General features: G+C 39.1%; 1 protein-coding gene and 1 non-coding gene across 2 annotated transcripts in view; both read right to left on the bottom strand.

Annotated features, from left to right (window-relative positions):
• Positions 1-520: 520 nt before the first annotated feature.
• LOC145787658 (ras GTPase-activating protein-binding protein 2-like) overlaps positions 521-20,559 on the bottom strand; it is a 31,694-nt gene continuing 11,655 nt past the window's right edge. Inside the window, exons 3-10 of the mRNA XM_082599451.1 lie at positions 9,718-9,799; positions 7,065-7,238; positions 6,350-6,455; positions 3,685-3,920; positions 3,231-3,440; positions 2,496-2,733; positions 2,110-2,222; positions 521-1,894 (exon numbers count right to left, since the gene is read on the bottom strand). Of these exons, the coding sequence (XP_082455577.1) occupies positions 1,685-1,894; positions 2,110-2,222; positions 2,496-2,733; positions 3,231-3,440; positions 3,685-3,920; positions 6,350-6,455; positions 7,065-7,238; positions 9,718-9,799 (1,369 nt within the window). The 3' untranslated portion in view covers positions 521-1,684. The remainder of the gene's footprint in view (positions 1,895-2,109; positions 2,223-2,495; positions 2,734-3,230; positions 3,441-3,684; positions 3,921-6,349; positions 6,456-7,064; positions 7,239-9,717; positions 9,800-20,559) is intronic.
• On the bottom strand, positions 8,161-8,262 carry LOC145788012 (U6 spliceosomal RNA). Its single transcript, XR_014291474.1, has one exon. It is a non-coding gene; the product is annotated as a U6 spliceosomal RNA (small nuclear RNA).

Raw genomic sequence — 20,559 nt, forward strand, 5'->3', positions numbered from 1 at the left:
CAGGTGATCTTGCCCATCTCTGTATGCAGGCCTATACTGTAGCCTACTAGGGCAATTTTAATAAAATCACGCTAAGTTTTGTTAAAATATTTTAGTTGCGTGCGGCGGCCATGCTGAAGGTGGTCAAGAGATAAATCTTTAGAAAATCAAAGTGTTTGTCGTTGTGCAACTGACGTGAGATTTTAACTCTAGATTTGCATCCTTCAGGTCATGAAAGTGGTTGTTGGCAACAAGGTGACTGGCAGATAAGGTAACGGCACATACACACTTCGTGCATTTACTTTTCGGTGTGAGCAAACTTTCAATACAATAGAGATTTGTTTCTGAACTGCTTGGATTCTTTTGAATTAACAAACCCATTTACTATTAGCCACACATGTAACGTTCATGCGTAGGATCAGAATCTGACGTCTTGCCGTTTTCGAAAACTCACGAGTTGTTCTGCACTTACTTTAACAACTGGATTTCTTAAGGTCTCTACTACACTGTGTCGTAAGCCAAATGCTACCACAGTTTCGAAAGACAAATGCTTAAATTTACTTCTTGAGTACACACAACATAGTGCACAGCGTGTCACGTCACAGTAACAGAAAATGCGTTTAAGAAAAGTTTTGTATTCGTAACAATAGTTTGGCGCAGTTCTGACACATTTTTAGCATTACAGACAATTGAAGTTACAAAATCACGGGGTTCAAGACATATGAAAAGCGACATTATTTTATCAACAAGTGAATATTTTTGTGACTTCATCATCTGGTAAGATAAACGGGCAAACAAAATTCAGAAAATGAGTGGAGTTTCTTTTAAACAAAAACACTATTGGGCCAGGTATAGGAAAATTTACGAGACTGAACTTGGCTTAATTAATGCTCTCGCTGTTAAGGCCCGACTGGAAGAATAATAATTACACACATGGAGCGAATTGACAAGCGATACGTTTTGCACAGGATTTAAATAAATAACACAGACTGAATGTTAATGTCAAAACAGACGCACCAATAGCTTTGAGCATAATAGTGATTTGACCTCAGAATTGTCTTTGGGAATAGACAACAATCGAAACAGTTCAGCCGATCACCGAACTGATTTTTTGGATAGTACATTCTACGATTTGTTATCAGGATAAAGTGCCAGTGCAACTGGCGAAGCTAGAGTTTTGCATTAATTTTAACCAGGATTGCTTTAAAATTTTTGGTTTTTGAAAATTGAAAGGGGTGAAAAACCAACTACTGACTGAAAAAAATGGTCATCCCCACTAGTGCGACCAAACTGAAATGAGCTTTGGAGAAATAATTTTGTTTTTGCTGCAGCAATCAAATCTCAAAGCTCAGAAAGTTTCGTTATCACACTTGCTGACTTTTGCCTCAAAAATCACATTAAAAACAGTTATTGTGAACAGGCTGCGGAAAAACATCTTACAGGGATTGATCAAAAAACTTTCAGTTGTTAAAACTTTCAACTTTAAATCTGCTTAATAAATGTGAGGCGTAAAAAGCCAACTGCTGGTGAAATAAACAACCTTGTTGGAAAAACAGTCGTTGCAAGAATATGAAAAAGAGAAGCAGCGAATCAGGAGCAGAGTGTGCGACTGAACGCATTTTGTGCGGCGCGAGGATTTAACCCAAACGGACTTCGCAAGAAAAGTGAACAAATAACAAGATAGCCATTGAAATCACAGGGGTGGTCATCGACGGGGTCCATTATTGTAATTGGACCGGGCGCCTTCGCGCGACCCCTGACGGTCTCGTCTCGGTGTAGGGAGCATGCGGCGGCCGCCTCTCGAGTCCCCCATACCGCCCCGACGAGCGTCACCGGTTCTTCGGTTATTGTCACGCGAGCTGCGTTGTTTCTTCTCCTCGATGTTGATGCGATGGTTATTCTTGAACTGGGTCGGCTGGAAGGAGAAGAATGCCGTCATTTAAATGCTGAACCAAACGCAAGTTAGATTCATAAGTAGAATCATCTCAGACACAGCTAATCAATCTAAAAATGGCGGATTTTAATGTCTTGGACGGCTCATGCATCGTCCATGACTTCTTCATCATCTAAAAATATCACGCAAATTGTCCTTTATCATAGTTACAAGTTAAACCGTGACGTATCTCTTACCATTACGCCCAAGACGTCATCCACCGACTTGGGATTCTCGAAAATTATGAAGCCAAAACTAGGGTTGTTGGAGTGGGAGTGATTGATTTTCACCTCGAGCACTGGCCCAAAATCTGAATGATGACAAGAGTAGCGCTGAATAGTAGTGGTGGGTGGGGCTAAGTTAAGATCTTTAAAGATACAATTGAAGCCCTGGTTGTTCAGAATCAAATCCACTACCAAATAATTTTAAATTTTCAACAGCCACTGAAGAAGAAAAAAAAAACAACTACGCAATCTTGTGTTGTAAAACGACGAAGAAAACTTTCGATTCCATCTCTGAACGCGCAACTGTTTCATCGCTGAATAAACTGAACAAACAAATTGAAACCGGACCATGAATGTACCTGCGAAATGGTCACGCAGTTCGCTTTCCACGATGTCGTATGGAAGGTTTCCAACGAAGATCTGTTGATTGTCCGAATACCGGATTCCTCCTCCGTCTCTTCCTGCTCCTCCACCGGAGCGTCGACTCGGCTCCGGCCGTTCACCGAATCCTCCTCGATCCTCATCGCGAGGATACGATCGTTGACTCCTCGGTCCACGAGCAGGCCGGGATGCAGGTTGCTCTGTGGTGTCGGTTTGCTGCACAGACAAAGCACAATCCACATTTTCTTGTCAACAGACAAACAATACGAAAAAAATGCACAAAACCATGATGAGGATCATGATGAAGCAAAACTGTTTTCCTTGACTGGAAAGATGATCGGGTGATGCATCTTAGTAGATATAAAAACTTCCACACTTTTCTGTGTGAAAGCCGATGACAATCTTTTACGGTGGAACATGGTGTCCAACTGTGCACGTTACGGGTTTTCATTAATTTAGCCCATGCTATGAGCCCATCTACAATACAAGTAAAGTGTCCGGTGTTACCCAAAGATCACTCACTGGAGATTTCTAATCAAACAGATCATGATGATGTGGAAGAAGACATACATTTCTCATGGGCAAACAAATTAGTACCTAACAGAACAACTCAACCTTCTGCTTTGTTACATTACACAGTTACACACCGCGCGTCAAAGAGTGAGCTACCTTCAAGCGCTTCTTGATAAACAGCAATCAGAGCGATAACTCACAGTTTCAGGGGGAGTTTTGTTGACCCGTACCACCGTTCCTTGCTGCGCGGATGTCCTCGAAGCTGGAGTATTCTTAGACGCAAGATCAGCCCATGAAAAGATTTTAGGGGCACTCTTAATCTCTTGGGATTCCACCTCTTCCAGGAAGAGATCCGTTTCAAGTGTTGGCTCTTCAGACGGTTTGGGTTCAGAGTAAGTCACATCGACCGGCTGGCATAAAATACGAACAAAATCGTGTGAATATCGAAAAGCATAAATTTCTTTCTTTCGAGCAAACACAAGCGTTGATACATGGGAAAGCAAGGCTTTGGGCATTACAGAATACAGAATGAAGGTCGAATAAGATTAAATTGAAACGACACAAACAGAGCACTGAGAGCAGAATGTTTTGAGTTGAATATTAAAATGTATTAACACAAAAACCCCACGGCTTAGTTATGTCATAACAATGTACCTCAGTTTGGATATTTGGGGATGGAGTTCGAGGTGGGGTTGCTGGTCTGACTGGGGTTTCAGTGGGTGGAGGTGAAGGGATTTCTCGTTCGCTTAGGTTGGTTGCTTCGAGCTGTTGTTCTATTCCGTTGGTCATAACAGGTGATTGGGCTTCAGTCTCAGGTGCTTCACTGTAGAAGTTGTCCTCATAAGCGGTCGTTTGAGTTTGTGGTTTGTCATCGACCCCTTCATTCATTTCTAAAAATGTTTGAGAACTTGGTTAAGCAAACGAGTCTGAAATGCAGCCAGGTAAAGAGTATGATGCAAAAAATAGTAACATAAAGACTTTTTTTTAAATTTGCTTGCAATACAAATTTCTTGAAAAAAGTAAGTTCTTATGTGTCTTGTAACGTTGGATCCAAAAATGCCGGTAACTGGCTGGTTTAAAAGATACAGCGTTTTCATTTTACTGTGAGAATGTAAATTTTGGCAAATCTCGTTTCTCTTTACTCAGACAGTTACAATTTGCAACAATAGTAATACTGCAGTAGTTTTGTTTGGTGTTTTCACACTTGAAGCTTTTGTCTTTTAGCCAGTTTTTAAATATATTTTCACATTGGTGAACTGTGTTGTAATCACTGGGTAGTGCAGTCCATAGACACTAGACAGTCTAAAATCAAATGATCAACAGTTTTCTTAATTTTCCTGCTTTTTATGAATTTGAACAGACTGGTGTGGTTTAATAGCCCCGTCCTGAAGAACCATAGTTTCGAGGATGAAGGGATAAAATTCTATTGTAACTGATCTATTCCTTTCTGTTATATACATGTCGAGAAACCTGGGAGGGGTAGCGTTGGATCGTTGATAAATGTATCTGCCATATGGTCGATTAAATGTCCAATATTCTTTCCATTCATGATTAAGAATTTAGATCATAGTTCTTGGTTGTGAATGGGATCATAGGCGTCGAAATAGGGTGGGCCGGGTGGGCAAAATATGTTTCGCCTACCCTGTTTTCATGACACTTATGTGTTCGTTACAATTATTTCCGTTTTTGTTAAACGCTGAATTATCCAACCAACTGGAGCGCAACTTCTTGTTTTACGCTATGTCTCCCGTTAGGTATCCGACAGAACAAAGCAATTCCGCAACAACGCTGCGTTTAAAAAAAAGGCGGTACTCACTGCATTGTTGTTGCTAAATGTTACCGCAACTGCCACACGCTGGCAATTCCTGGTGAGAGAAAGCCACGTTTGATCTTTTTCTCCGAATGGTCTCACTTTCGTTACGTCACAATCAAACTTCAGTTCCGGGTCAGCGCAAGGGAATATGAATAATTGAATATGACATCATAATGAACATGACAATAAAATAACCGATAGGCTACAAACTAAAGATCTACTGAAACAATCGCTTTTTACAAATATTTCCTCACAAACTTGTTGCTGGGTATAAATTGGGGCACCGCGCGATGTTGTCATTTCATTATTGAAAAGTTAAACATGATGAAGCAAAGTCAAACATCTATTCGCGCATTCTTAAAACCAGCTTCCAAAAGGCGTCGAAATGATAACGCTGAAGAAGCCACGTCCAGCACGAATGAACGCAGAGACGACATTGATGAAGAAAGCAGTGCTTCAAAGATGGACAGTGGTAAAGTCAATGTCTCAGGCAATGCACCAGTAGTAGTAGAAGACAGCATGAGCCATGGGAATCTACCTGCTCCATTTGACGTTAGCATGCTGCCGGATCAGCTTCCGGCTCGGGAAGGTTACGTCAGCACAGTCAGCAGTCACCTGTCCGAACATTTTGCTGCAAATCCGAAGGCGCCACTTTAAAGATAACAGGTCACGAGCTTTTTAGGTCGCAAAGGAAAACATAAAAGAAGTTTGTTTACTTTAGCATCGCTCATAAGATCGCAAGGCGCAAAAAAACAAACATCAAACCTAGTAAAGCTTAATTGCTGCTTAGTAATTGCGACGCTAAACACAGTCTTTGTGAGAAAGACTAACCACTGCGAATTTGCGAACATACAAAATCACATTCAATGAAATCTGTTTGAAAACTCTCGCCCACCCAGAATTCCTCTCTTCTAAGAAAAAATCGACGCCTATGAATGGGATGATGGGATTTTAGTCGGTGAGTGCTTGGTTTTTGTTGGATTCTGTTTTGCAAGGGTAAGTTACTCCAAGTGTTGCCCAACTATTGTATTTGCAACAACCATTGAAATTTAATTGAATTCACTTATAATAGGTAGTCGAACCTGAACCCGAAGAATGGCCTTTGGTCTACAATGAATCAAAGATTCAGTAATATATTATGCAGTTATGCACATTTGTACAAGTGTGTTTGTCTATAAAAAATCGGAATGGCCCGTTTCGGTGAGTTCCCTATTCGGTGAGAGCCTTTTTCGGAGAGTTCTCTACTCGGTGTTTTTTTTTTAAATTTTCGGGTACCGTAGCCTAATTATCATTGCCGTTTTAGGGTTAGGGTCTTATTTCAACGTTTAGCGACGTTAAAACGATGTAAAAGCGGCAATGATAATTAGGCTACGGTATCCGATAAATTTCAAAAAATCGCTGAATAGGGAACTCTCCGAAAAAGGCTCTCACCGAATCGGACTCACCGAATAGTAGCACTAGCAGACCCATAAAAAATATAGCCAGAGAACTTTTGATTGGGCTCACCTGGCTCTTCACCATCTGAATGCTCAGCAGGGGTATCTTCGTTGAACACTTCATCTTGGTACCGAAAAATATCGTTGTGAACATAAAACTTGAATGGGTTGTCACCCTGTAACAAACCAATTCAAAAATTAAAAACTATTAAAAAAATTTAAGAATTTTTCAAAAGAATAGTACAACTATTTTCGGGGCTTTGTTTAACCGGAATGGCCCGTTTCGGGGAGTCCGATTCGGTGAGAGCCCTATTCGGTGATTTTTTTTTAGTTATTGAGTACCGTAGCCTAATTATCATTGCCGTTATAGGGTTAGGGGATGGAGTTATGGGTTAGGGTCTTATTTTAACGTTTAGCGACATTAAAACGACGTAAAAGCGGCAATGATAATTAGGCTACGGTACCCGATAATTTTCAAAAAAAAATTCAAAAAAATCACCGAATAGGGCTCTCACCGAATCGGACTCACCAAATAGTAGCAGACCCTTATTTAACATAGTTTGCTAGTAAGTGGCAACAAACAGCAGCATTAATCATAAAAGGGTTGCATCAGACGGATTAACTGCTTTTTTCAGTATCAGCAAGATTAAAAACATTATCAATTTCTATTACATAAGGTTTATCTAACAGAAGAGCATTTTCATTCACCAAAAAGTACTTCATATGTACTACGGTATGTTGCATAAACAGAAATACTATGCTTGAGACAGCAATAAATCACATACCTGAGGAGCAAGTACAAACGTCTGCATAAAGCGACGAAGTGGTTGGCCGGAGTTAGATAATTCACCAGTGACTTGCACAACAACTCCACTCCCTATTGTTGAATGTGCATCAACTTGGCGGATTTTCGTGTGGCAATCACAAAACTTCAACGAGTCAATTTTCTTGTGAATCTCCTGAATCGTTTAGAAGAACTCTTATGTATGTATAAAAATGAGCACTTAAATTAGAACATTTTCAAACCATCACAATGCTGATTTTGCTTTAAAACTTTAGTGTTGCTAAATTAAAAATATCAATTTCACTTGCATTGAGCAAACTTTTAAACATGGTGAAACACATCTTTGAAGCCAAATCAAAGTGTTTTGCAAACTATTAACTGTGATTTGTCTAGTAAGACGCAATGATATACCACATACATTAGAAAGCAGGGTTCGATCTTAGCACTGGTCCTCTGGCCAATGTCTAATGCGAGTTCCCCGCGGACCAGTACGAATCGTTTCGCACTGGTCCGACTGTCCAGTGCGAAAATATTATCGTATTATGTCGTTTGATCGTTTAGAGCAGGGGTCACCAAATGGCGGCCCGCCACACTGTTTCGCTGCGGCCCGCGGAAGGTATCAGCGTACAAGTATAACCAAAATACTTTTCTTGAGGAGTTAAAGAGCACGAAGGCAAAAATACTTCTAGGGAAGCATATTTTCGCTTTGCATACGATTCCACCGACCGACCAATCAGATTATAGTTCAAGGTGGGGGTTGCTTAAAGCTATTCCAATGCGATGCCCACTCGTCCAGCCACACTGTCCCAGTGGTTGATTAAAACGTCTGTTTTCGAATTTCGAAAATGTCGAGCATAGGGGTGCCTATTTTAAGTTTGCAAATGTCATGTAAAGACTATTGTGCGTTTCACCGTTATTGTGTTTCACGAGCAATGTTCCTTTATGCAAGTTTTTGTTGGAAAATTAGGTCGGTGTGCCAACTCATTTTATAATAAATTGGCAAAATATTATGTATAAATTCACAGACTTTTTCTGATTGTATTATGAAAATATTTAGCTTAGTACTGCAAAATGTTTTTTTTTTTTACTTTTTTTAAAGAAATATGGATCGCTTCACGATTTCGCGTGTCATCCTTGCGCAGGGCCATGCTAATCTTCTCTGTATCGTTCCAATTTTAGTATATCTACTGCCGAAGCAAGTTCTGCAAAATGTTATTAATCAACAAATTCTTGCCACGCTGATAAGCATCGCAAGTGACAGTTGTCTATAACAAAAGAAAGACGGTTTTATAGACTCTCACAAAAAGGATGAAAAACCAACTCATTGCATTTTTAAAGGGAAGACCGTTCATGAATTATGATAGAATTACGATTTTTGGGTGATTTCTACAAGCATTTGTTTCATGATTTCTTTTTCCCTGTTATTGGAGCCTATTTTGCGCTGATATGTTTGTATGTCACTATTGTTGCCTGTATTGCGATGTGTCAAACATTTCCTTGTTTACTAAATTGTTAATTGCAAGATATCTTTTGTGAAGCGAAGTGACAACACCACTTTTGCTTGGCGATGAATATTCTGATGAAACCGCTCGCCTCGCTATAAGTGCACAAAACAAGTGGCCTCGTTTATTAGGCATTGTTAAAAAAAGTCAAAAGTGTTGTAAAAAGAGCTTGGCCTGGCAGTAGCGTTGTTTGATTAATTTTGTTGCTGCGGTATTCTAACATAAATATGAACAACATGTATTAACGCTGGATACTGGGTACAAAATGAGTTCTTTTTTAGCATAAGAGTCAACCTACCTAAATATTTTATTAGTGCAGCCCGCCACAGCTCTCCTTAGTGCCAAAGTGGCCCACATGCAAAAAAGGTTGGTGACCCCTGGTTTAGAGTGCGTGGTTCTTGTTTGCGCTTCTCTTCAAACAACAAAACACGTGATCCGTGCGTGTTAAAACGTAAGAAAAAGGCAATCGCAACATCACGTGTTAAATCGTAAGAAAAAAGCAATCGCAACATCACGTGACGGTGTTAAATCGTAAGAAAAACGAAGCTGAGGTCAAGGCTCCAGGCTGACCACGTAACAGATCTTCTGACCATCCAGCTACAGTCAGCAAAAATAAAATATTTCGACCCCAAACCTGCCATACATCCATGGCTGGCAAACGATTCATCTGTGAGGCCAAGAAAGCCCGGCACTGGCTATGTGTTTACAAGACCAGACAAAGACACATCGGATTCCGATTATGACCCCGTGATCGTCCCGTCATCAGATTCCGATTATGACCCATCATCGGATTCAGAAATTGAAGAAGAGCCCCAAGTAGATTGAAGACTCAACGTAGATTGAATGTCTTGCCTAGATAAATTGTTGTTACTGTTATTGCCATTGTATATTTCCATGTTATTGCCACCATTTATTATTGTCGTTTTAAGGTGGTTTTCCCTGGGTTGGCCTCGTGCTTCCCACGACAATCTTGTTTTTATCAGTAAACGGGACGGACCAGTGCGATCTCGTGCGGACCAGTGCAAATGGTGAGCCACTGGTCCGATTGGCCAGTGCGAAAAAAAGTTAAGGTCGAACCCTGGAAAGTATTATCCAATACGAAATTTAAATATATTATAATCATGAAAGTTTTAAGAGTACGGTACTGCATACATTTTGTCCAATCACAGGCTCTTCTGGTTCACCATCGCAATATCTTCCTCCATGGACATATGATGAGGTCACACCATAAAATCTGTAAATACATTAACAAGTAGGAGCAAAATGGTTGCAACGCCTGGTTAAGTGGTTAATCTAATCAAAAAATAAAGAGCCCAAAATGTAGACATCAAACTCATGTTCAGCAAACAAACGTTTCGAAAACTATACTGTCTTCATCTTCAGTGTTATAAATGTAAGCAATCCCTGATGCCGCTTAGGTTTAAATTAAATAGCGGCTTACGTCACAAAGACTCATCAACAAGCTATTATGAGAGCGAAAAACGTAATAGAAGTCAGGTTTTTTCATGAAATGATGCGTAATAGAAGTCAGTATTTTACGATAAGACTTTACAAAAAAACAAATTACAATTAACTGGATCAACGAGATGGGTTTGACAAGTCAGAATAAGTGCTATACGGTATATCAGTTCAACAATTAAATAAATATAATGGTGCAGATGCCAAGTCCAAGTTTAATTGGGGAGATTTTTCTTTGATAAATAACGTTTCCAGAATTTTCAATTTACTTGAGTCCTCTCCTCTCCCTAGTATTCCAACTTCTTCAAAATTAATCTTGTGGTCTGCATTGGTGCGCAAATGGTTTGCAACCTCAGATTTTTTTGAATTTTGATGATCCGGTTTATGTTCTAAAATTCTTGTGTATAGATACCTTTTTGTTTCTCCAATGTAATTTGCTCCGCACGAACAAGACAGTTGGTACACTACATTGGAGCTTGATAATTTGGATTGGCGGTCTTTAAAATTAAAACGTTTTGAAAGATCTGTGGTTTTGTGGACGAAACGAATAGATAATTTTCCTTTGGTTAGTTGAAATGTTAAAGTTCTTTGCGTATTTAGTATGACATGTCACCGAGAAACGGCAGCTTAAAGATTAAAAATCGAGTTTGATCTTTAGATAATTTTTGACTGGGTGAAGTGCTATGTACTTTGTTCAAAAGAGTTGCAATACATTTATTTAAGAATTTTCTGGGGTAGCCATTATGCCCAAGCATCTTTTTAATGATTTCGAATTCTTGGTGTATGGAAGAATATGAATTGCAGATGCGGTAAGCTCGGGAAAGAAGAGAATCAACAAGATTATGTTTGTAGTGAAAAGGAACAAAGCTTGACCAAAGGGAATAATGTCCAGTGTGTGTAGGTTTTCGATACACATTGGTGTTGATGTTACTTTCATCCGTTCTACTAACTAGAACGTCTAAGAAAGGTAGACACTTGTCAACTTCTGCTTGATATGTAAAAGATATTTATTTTTTTATGGAGTTAATTAATTGAAAAACTTTGACGAAGAAGAGGAAGTTGGAAAAATTAGGAAGATATCATCCACATAGCGGCAAATTAAGGTTGGTTTTTCCATTTCGGTAGTACGAAGTAAAGCTTGGTCTATCACGTAGTTCATTAAAAAATCGGCCATGAGTGGGGCAATGGGACTTCCCATTGCTACACCATCTATTTGTTTATAGTATTTTCCATTGAACTGAAAAGCCATATTTTTGGTTACCCATTTCAATAACGATTTAAGTCGGCGCTTGTTGAGACCATGATATTCTTTTATGTCTTTCGTAAAAATTAGTTGTAAGATTAAGCCAATGGTAAAATTTACAGGAATGTTAGTGAACAGACTTTTTACATCAAAAGAAGTTAGAATTTTAATAGGAAAAGAACTATGATCGATAAGAAAAACAAAAGAAAAGGTATCCTTTAAGTTTGTAGTGTGAGATCGAATAGGCGAAAGAATTTCGTTGAGCCATTTAGCACATTGATGATTAAAGCCACCTACTGAAGATAAGATAGGCCTTTCTCTATGGTTCAACAAAGCAAACTCTCTACCAAAGCTTTATAAATCCAAAGGAAAAGAAATCCTTTTAGTTTCTCCACCCTCATTCTCGTAATCCGTTATGATGCTCGGTTTTTTTTCGCTGAGACTTTTCGGTCATTTGTCCGAAATTACTTGAAAAAATTCGGTCATTTTTTATTATTTCGGTCATTTTTTCTGATGAAAATGTTTTCTTTCAAGTAGCTGATACAAACCAAACTTTGCACTTCCTGACTAGCTACAACATTAAGTTTCGCTGAGAAACGTTGTCGTGTTTTATCTGAGAAATGTTAGAACAGACAAACGTTTCTTTAACGTTCATCAGCAAAACTCAACCTTGCAACACCCGGCCGCAGACATCTTTTATTGTACCGAATTGACTATATATATATTTTTTTTTTGGTCATTTTCATCGAATTGACTATATATATTTTTTTCCGACATTTTGCTAAAAAATCGGTCAATGACCGATTAATGACCTAAAAAAATACCCAGTTATAATGTCACCATTGAGGGTGTGAAGTCACCATAGGCGCCGGGTTTTGAAAATTGCCGGGGGGGCAAACTTTCTAGCCGACTGATTGCTTACATTCAAAATGCTGATGTTTGTTTGTCATCATTGATGTTTGTTTGCGTCTATCTGCCATTTTATATCGCCAAGCTTTATAATGTAGGCTCAGGCCTCGAAATTCACGGCGGACATGTCCGCCGTCACAGCATGTGATGTCCGCGGGAAGTACCATCTAGATCGGTCATATTTGTCCGCCGAGAAATAACACAGGAACTAGCGATATAAATCGTCATTGCATAGCACGAACAATTGTTGCAATAATATATTTTCCAGCGCATTCTAGCGCGCATCTAGAAAATGTGAATACTGCATCCCTTAGCTTCCATTCAAGGAGGGAAACTTTCGATTTTTACATTGCTTCAACGATTGATGACATTGAATCAGCGTAACAAAGGTGAATTCTTCGCTAAGAATCGATAAGAGTACCGGTACTTCTACACTAATCAGTTAATCACGCGCAATTTAGGTCAAGTTTTACGTCACATTGTCTGGCTTTGATCTCCGAGTACGGTAATAATGATACGGCAAGGTTGGTTACTAAATTAGATTATACGAGTAGGCTATTACAGCAAGATGCAACAAAATTTGTTAAGTTTTGGTATTACAGTAAGAAAGAAAAGACCCAAGGAAAATTCACTTTTGCTCACATGACACGCAAAAAGAAACTTAAAGAAAAAGCCTGTGAAACTTTGCACAGCAGAAAATAGTAGCGTTGGTGTAGAAATTTTCCGACTCCTGCCCAGAGTATTGTGACGCAATAAGCCACACGACCTCGTTCAGGGGAAGTTAATTAGTTATGTAACGTATTGACCAGCTACACGGCGCTTTGAGTCTTCAAGCGCAAGTCGTTGGTCTGATGAAAGCCTTTCAGAGTGACTTTACTGATTTTTTAAAAAGCTTTCTAAAACCGTAGTTATAGTTCTGAAATGGCGAAGAATGATTATCAAAATAAAGTGATTCAGCATGACGATCGACGGCTAAAACTGGTGTGTCCGCCGTGAGACTTGATCTGTCCGCCGAGATAGCTGCTCAGACCGGACACGTTTGTCCGCCGTCAACAAAAACGAATTTCGAGGCCTGTAGGCTACTTCGAATTATATCCTAGTCACTTTGAACTTTAGCTCTTAATACGGGTAGATACTAAACTGAGCAAATTGCACCTCGTTATTGACACTCCCAAGAAAACACAAAGTGGAAGAAATCAAGAAAAACGTTTTTCAATCATTGTTGCTATGCTTGAACGGCACCATGCTGGCGTTTATCAGCTACCGTACTTCTGTTTCTTTTGTTATCTTAGGAGCAGCGCTCTTGTTGCAACAAGTAGATGTTTTAATTGAGATCGATCCGCAATGAAGGTCAAACTAACGCAAATTTGAACTTACAAACATTTGCTTTAGAATTTTTTTTTAAATAATTTGCGGGGGGGCAGCCACCCCGAGCTAAATTCACGGGGGGGCGCCGCCCCTCCGGAGTCGGCGCCTATGGAAGTCACTAACCCACAGCGGGAACATTTCTCAACTATGAAGACACGTGTTTCTCCCTCCGATTTCAACTAACCTAGTTCTCCTTTTTAACAACAACGATATAAAAACGACAATATTGCCAGCCCATGTAAATTAGCACTTTGGATTAACACTTTGTTAAAATAAACGTCGATAATTGCAAACAAGACTAACAGCGCTGGTGATCGCAGTTGGATAGATTACCTTTATATACAATAGCAAATGTTCCCGTGCAATATTTTCTACATTTAATCCACGATCATTCTAATGCAAAATTAAATAATTGGCTAGAAGAAACCGGCGGCCAAACTTGGCCGACTGAGGAGGTAGCACCGGCGGTCATTCAAGCACTACCGGTACCTAGTGGCCATGGCCGCCGGCTGGTTTATGCGACTTGAGCGTGAAACAAGTTTGGCATGCATAGAACGTAGCTTGAACTGACACACGTTAAGTAGTACGTAAGTCTCAGTCTAGTTAGAGGTCCCTCTTCTTGAAGTTGCAAATCTTAAAGGGGGCTGTCATGCCGACTAAACAGCCCCCCTAGTTGCACCCCTGTTCCATGCAATAGCAAATGTTCCTGCACAATACAACAGTGGTGATTATAACGCACTGACCTAATTCTGCGTCACTCTTTGATACTAAACATTTTCGACAGTTAATCCACGCTCATTCTATTGCAAAATTAAATAATTGGCTAGAAGAAACCGACGGCCAAACTTGGCCGACTGAGAAGGTAGCACCGGCGGTCATTCAAGCACTACTTAGCGGCCACAGGCTGCTTTAAGGCTTGGATGATCATACTTTTAAGCAATTGCATTGATTCCTACTGAAACTATCCTAATGCCCATGTAAATTCAATTCTAATACTGCATTGTCATTGAATTGCGAGTATGCAGGTTATTACATAGGCTACCACAGTAAAGCGGAATGGCCCGTTTCGGTGAGTCCGATTCGGTGAGTTCGATCCCTAAACGGGAATTTTTTCATTTTTTTTTTAATTATCGGGTACCGTAGCCTAATTATCATTGCCGTTTTAGGGTTTAGAGGTTAGGAACTCACCAAATCGGACTCACCGAATAGTAGCAGACCCACAGTAAAGAGTAGCTTGAATTCAAGCACGTTTCAAGTTCACAATTCAAGCACGTTTTAGCGTTTGCGTTTTCGTTTTGTCGCTTCTACCTTTGCTATGTTGACGTGTATTGTTTTTGATATGATGGACAGAAATAAAAACAACTGAACTGACATGACGAATTTTAATTTAATAGTTTAAACATATTATTTTTATTCCGTTCTGCACGTTCAGCGACGTTCAAACGATGTGAAAACAGTTAGGCTACGGTACCCGATAATTCCCTTTCAAAAATAAAATTTCAAAAACTTGCCGAATAGGAAACTCGCCGAAACGAGCCATTCCGCATAAAACAATGATGCCGGGTTGGCTAGGTGATAATAGAGGTAAAAGACGTCATTAATGCAGGCAATATCTGCGACCAAGACCATTAAACACCTTTTCTTTTATCGGTTTTCGATTTAATTCTCACACATTGCGAACAAAACAATGCGTTCTGTTGAATCATAATTGATCTCACAGCGGGAAGACCTCGTTGAAAATAGCTCGTCTAATTTAGCTGGTTTACGTAATACTGCAGTGAATAGTTACGTGACTATTCCAGCAGCGTAAGTTACTCTACGCTCTACTTTGAAATTTCCATACGGTATGATTTCCAAGCTGTATTCATGTAATTGTTCGGTGTGTCGTAGTTTCAACTCGATAAAATTTGCTAAAATAGATATCATGTTTAACGGAATGGCCCGTTTCGACGAGTCCGATTCGGCGAGTCCGATTCGACTAGTCCGATTCGGCGAGTTCCCTATTCGGCGAGAGCCCTTTTCGGCGAGTGCCCTATTCGGCGAGTTTTTGAAATTTTTAAAAGGAAATTATCGGGTACCGTAGCCTAATTGCAATTGCCATTTTTACATCGTTTTAACGTCGCTAAACGTTGAAATCGTGCAGAAAAGAATAAAAATATAATGTTTGAACTATTAAATTAAAATTCGTCATGTCAGTTCAGTTATTTTTATTTTTGACCATCATATCAAAAACAATACACTTCAACATAGCAAAGGTAGAAGCGACAAAACGCGAACGTTAAAACGTGCTTGAATTCGTCATGTCAGTTCAGTTATTTTGATTTTTGACCATCATATCAAAAACAATACACGTCAACATAGCAGAGGTAGAAGCGACAAAACGCGAACGTTAAAACGTGCTTGAATTCGTCATGTCAGTTCAGTTGTTTTTATTTCTGATCATGATATCAAAAACAATTCACGTCAACATAGCAAAGGTGTAGAAAAAGGTAGAAGCGACAAAACGCGAACGTTAAAACGTGCTTGTGACCGAAGTAAGTTATTGAGTTAAAAGAAATCTGGCAAGGTTGCATCACCTTCAGAAAAATTTAAGATATGAAGGAAAAATAAAACAAAGAAAATGTTACAAAAAAAATAATGTTTATGTCTATAAGTTAGTACTTTTGAATAGTTAAAATCATAGGCGCCTAACTATTTTTTTGGCCGTGGGGGCGAAAGCGTGTTTCATCAGCAGCAACGTAAATTCAGCGAAATGTCACGCAGATGGATGACGTAATTATGTCGTCACACTAGGATTGCTTTTATTGCCACACTCGGAGTTATCGCTACGTTCGACCTACCGTTAATTATTATAAACAAAGCTCGACCAAAACACATGCTATGCGTCTGCGTTGGCTAGCGGTTGATGGACTGCGACTCTTTAAGCTAAGCGCAACATAAAGTTTAGCAACGAACTAGATTTATTAGCATGAAACAAGAGACGAAAAGGTTTACTAAAAGGTATACTGTGAATGGAATGAAAATACTAACTTGATCATATGCTTGAAAATATACCTGTTGAAAGCAAAATCATTCATGTTTACATCAATTCAACAGCACGTCACCTTTAATAAATTTAAAAGTTGCTGACATCCGTAAACAGCCCTTGAAAAATAGTTACAGAGAGACGTTTGATTAAGTTTTCGACTTGACATTGCTCCCTTTTCACTACAATATCGCAACTTATGGCCGACCAGCTTTCAAGTTTCAATTCGCTGTAATACGCCCGTTTTCCTGTTGCAGATCAAACAAAAGATGCGCATATTCCCCGCCTTTGATCGGGTTTCCATGGCAACGGACGTGTGTGCGCCATGCAGTTTGCGCGAGTCCGTGTTGTGTTGATTATGCCGCTTGTGCGACTGTGGGCAGTGCGGTTTATACCAGCCCTTGTTACGTTGGTTAGTGGTAACCTCGGGCCGAGACTTCAAGTTCATTTTCACAGCAACCGATTCACTGCCGCGACAATTCTCTGCAGAGGTTTCGACTTTCAAAAGCGACAGCGAGGCAGTTTGCAAGCGCATTAAGTTAAACGCACGCTGCGTCAACGTAGCAAATTATGTTGTTTTTGGGTGCATTCAACATCTGATGACATTGAATCGACGCAAAATGGTAGATTTTTGCTATGTCACAGGCAGCAAAATCAGTCATTTTTACATTGAATCAACGTCTGCAGACGTTAAATCAACGTAAAACTGACAGATTTTTTTGTCTGGGGTGGGATTGTAGCATCGCTACTCGTTCTAGTGATTATTTACTGCGAAGCTGTTGCGGTTTGCATTTAAAAATGTTTTCCTGCTGCCGATCGCTAGTTCAACTATTGTTTTATGTATCAATGCCGCATAAAAAGTTGCTCCCACGCGAAAATATGCGTGGGGGCCTGGCCCCCACGGCTTAGGCGTCTATGGTTAAATGATTAGTTTGGATCAACAAATGTGTGACCTACACTCCTACAGTAGGGTGCGGCTGATGCCCCGACCTGAATCAAAACACCCTAACTTTTTTTTATAGGTGACACTTGGTACAAAAACAATATTTATGAAGTTTAAGACCAATCTATAAATGTTTAGGGGGTCCAGATTTGAATTGAAAATTGAGAAATTGGGTACTTAATTGCCATAATCAGGTAGTTTTACACTGCTACATAGTCCTTCATTTATCATGGTAAATTCTGTATTTAAGGGGATCCATTATTATGTTCCATACTATTTTTTAACAAGTAAGGTTTTGCAAGCAGACAGCCAAACACTATTTTGAGAAGTAATGTGACAACCTATTGCAAAATATGCTTGATGTATTTGCTGGAGAATGCAAGTATTAAGCAGTAGAACAACATAGTCTGTGTATTAACCAGTACAACACACAACTTTTATTAAATGTGAGTGACTGAAATCTTTCTGGTCACTACTTGTCAGCTTTACCTTGAGAATCGCTAAAAGTGGAAACATGCCTATGTGATGTCATAATACCTTCAAAATGACTTCCACTGTTTAGCTCAGTCAAATACCTCCAGTTTCAGTCTAGTAAGTGCAGATCATTTCTAAGGCATTGTTCCCAAGTTCAGAAAAAGTTAAATGTAAGGAGTCGTTGCAGAGTCAGACTTAAATTATTGGTTGAACTAGAGCACTTCTCCTATATCAAGACAAGGCTCCTAACCATTTTAATTGTGATAACTTAGGAATGTGAAATATTCATAGAATTGTATTTATCAATTGCAGAATACAGTCCAGAATCAATACGTGTAGTTTGTATTCAGTTGGTAGGCTATTTAATCGAAAAAAGTTTGCTAGGCTACCGGTATGTCTTCTCATGCACAACATGACCCTCGGTATGTTCTACTCGCTACGGTTACCACAAAAGCAGATCAAGGTATCAAACGTAGCAAGTTACCAACCTACAAGCAAGTGATATTCAAATTAATTCAAACAATTTTATCAGGAAGGCAGGTAATTACAGTAAAGTTGAACAAGTTTTTACTTGTGAGCTAACGTTTCTACAGTTGCAAAGAAAAAAATGTCAGAAAAAATAATTTCTTTTTACAAGCAAGAATTTCAAATGAAGATTAAGAGAGACAAAGGCAAACCACTAAAATATATACAGGAATTTCAGAAAAAGCTTAGCAAAACCTTTCCTTTCTGGCCACGCAATGTAATGAAAAAAATAGCAATGAAGAAGACATGCTATTCCTTATCAGTATGCATTATACAAGACAACCGGGAAGCAAGTATGGCTGGAAAAGATAGAGTGTTTGAAGCAAAAGTTAAAAAGATCAGTACCAGGCGACAACAGCAAGATAGATGAGTAGCAAAGGAGGAGACCCGAGTTAATGGCATAAATAATGCCATTGATTTAGAAGCTGAGGATGACGTGGACAACGAGCCATGCACAATGTGCATTGCACATCTTCAATGATTTGTGAGATAGAGGAAAAACGCTCTCATGAAAGAAGATCAAAAACAGGAACAGCCATGTTCTTTCCTCATGACATAATGAAATCTCCAGGATTAGTTTCTGCAGAAACAGCATTACACCAACTGCCTTATCTCTTACTCTCCATTTTATGGTTCAAGGCTGTTCTGGAGATGCTTTGAAGCCATGGCGATCTATATAGATCGCCATGTTTGAAGCTAAATCTCCATCCACCTCAGTCACCCAGATACAGAGTTGAAACAGCGCAACATATTTCAGAAAAAATTCTCTCCGCGTGGTCACCACCTGCTGTTGGTGCTGTACATTGGGATGGAAAGCTTCTGGAGACTTTAACCAGCAAGTAGAAGCAAGATGAAAATCTCCGAGTTTTGATATCTGGCATCGGCATTAAATTGTTGGGTATTCCAGTAATTATTTCAACCCATTCAAGAGAAACAGCTGGAGCACTTGTGTCCAAAGTTACTATGCAGTTGCTTGAAGATTAGCATTGCAAAGATTTTGTTACATCTCTTGTTTTTGACACAACAAGCTGTAATACAGGGCATTAAAACTGGTGGTTGTATACAACTTCAAGAAGATATAGGTCGCCCCTTACTTTAGGCTGCATGTAGGCACCATGTGGGTGAAATAATTCTTTTTAAGGTGAAAACCGGTGGTGAAATGATATGCAATTATGTATCATAGAGTACTGAAACACAAATGTTAGAATGTCACTTCGTAATATCTAAATTTTAACTCAAAAGCAACAAAGGAGTGCTTATATTAAATTAAATTATGGTTAAAGCCTACACAGCGCTGTGGTAAATGGCATTAAAAGTATAAAACACTGATTTTCTAGTGTCAGTTATGGTTTGTTCTGAACAGAGTATTCATTCAAAGAATTTGCAATCCAAAGACACTATTTTTGAAAGTTTTTGCAAAGTATGCTTCACAAATTTTGCCTAAACTTAGAAAGTTTGCCAAAATTCTGCAAAAATTTCAGAAATTCCATTGCACGAAGTATGTAAAATTACCCCTAAATTGACACACTGGTTCTAAGTGAAATCTAAGCTGCTGTTCACAGCATAAAAACTATAATTTGCAATAATTTACAAAAATTAGCTGGTATCACATGAACAATGAACATATAAAAATCACTCAAATTTTTTTTTAAACATAAATCACTCAATTTAATGTCAAAATTGAAATTTGGGAAAATTGATAATCCTATAAAAGTTTGATTGCAATCTGGACCCCCTAGACGTTATTTAATTTTGCTGAAACTTCATATTTAAGCTTTGTACACCAAGCCTCACTTCCAAAAAAAAGTTAGGGTTGCTACAATCAAGTTTTAAATTTTACGGGGCATCAGCCGCACCCTATCCTACAGCTTAGATTGAAAGAAAATTATCGGGTAGGCTACCGTAGCCTAGTTATCCCGACCAGCAAAATTTTGTTCCAAGAACACAGTTCATTTTTACATTGTAGTAACAGAATGAAAAGGCTAACCAAATGTGTGGCCTATCGTTTTAACGTCGCTAAACGTTGAAATCGTGTAGAAAAGGGTGCTT

This window comes from Aplidium turbinatum, chromosome 18 (assembly GCF_918807975.1).
Source record: "Aplidium turbinatum chromosome 18, kaAplTurb1.1, whole genome shotgun sequence".
Taxonomy (NCBI): domain Eukaryota; kingdom Metazoa; phylum Chordata; class Ascidiacea; order Aplousobranchia; family Polyclinidae; genus Aplidium; species Aplidium turbinatum.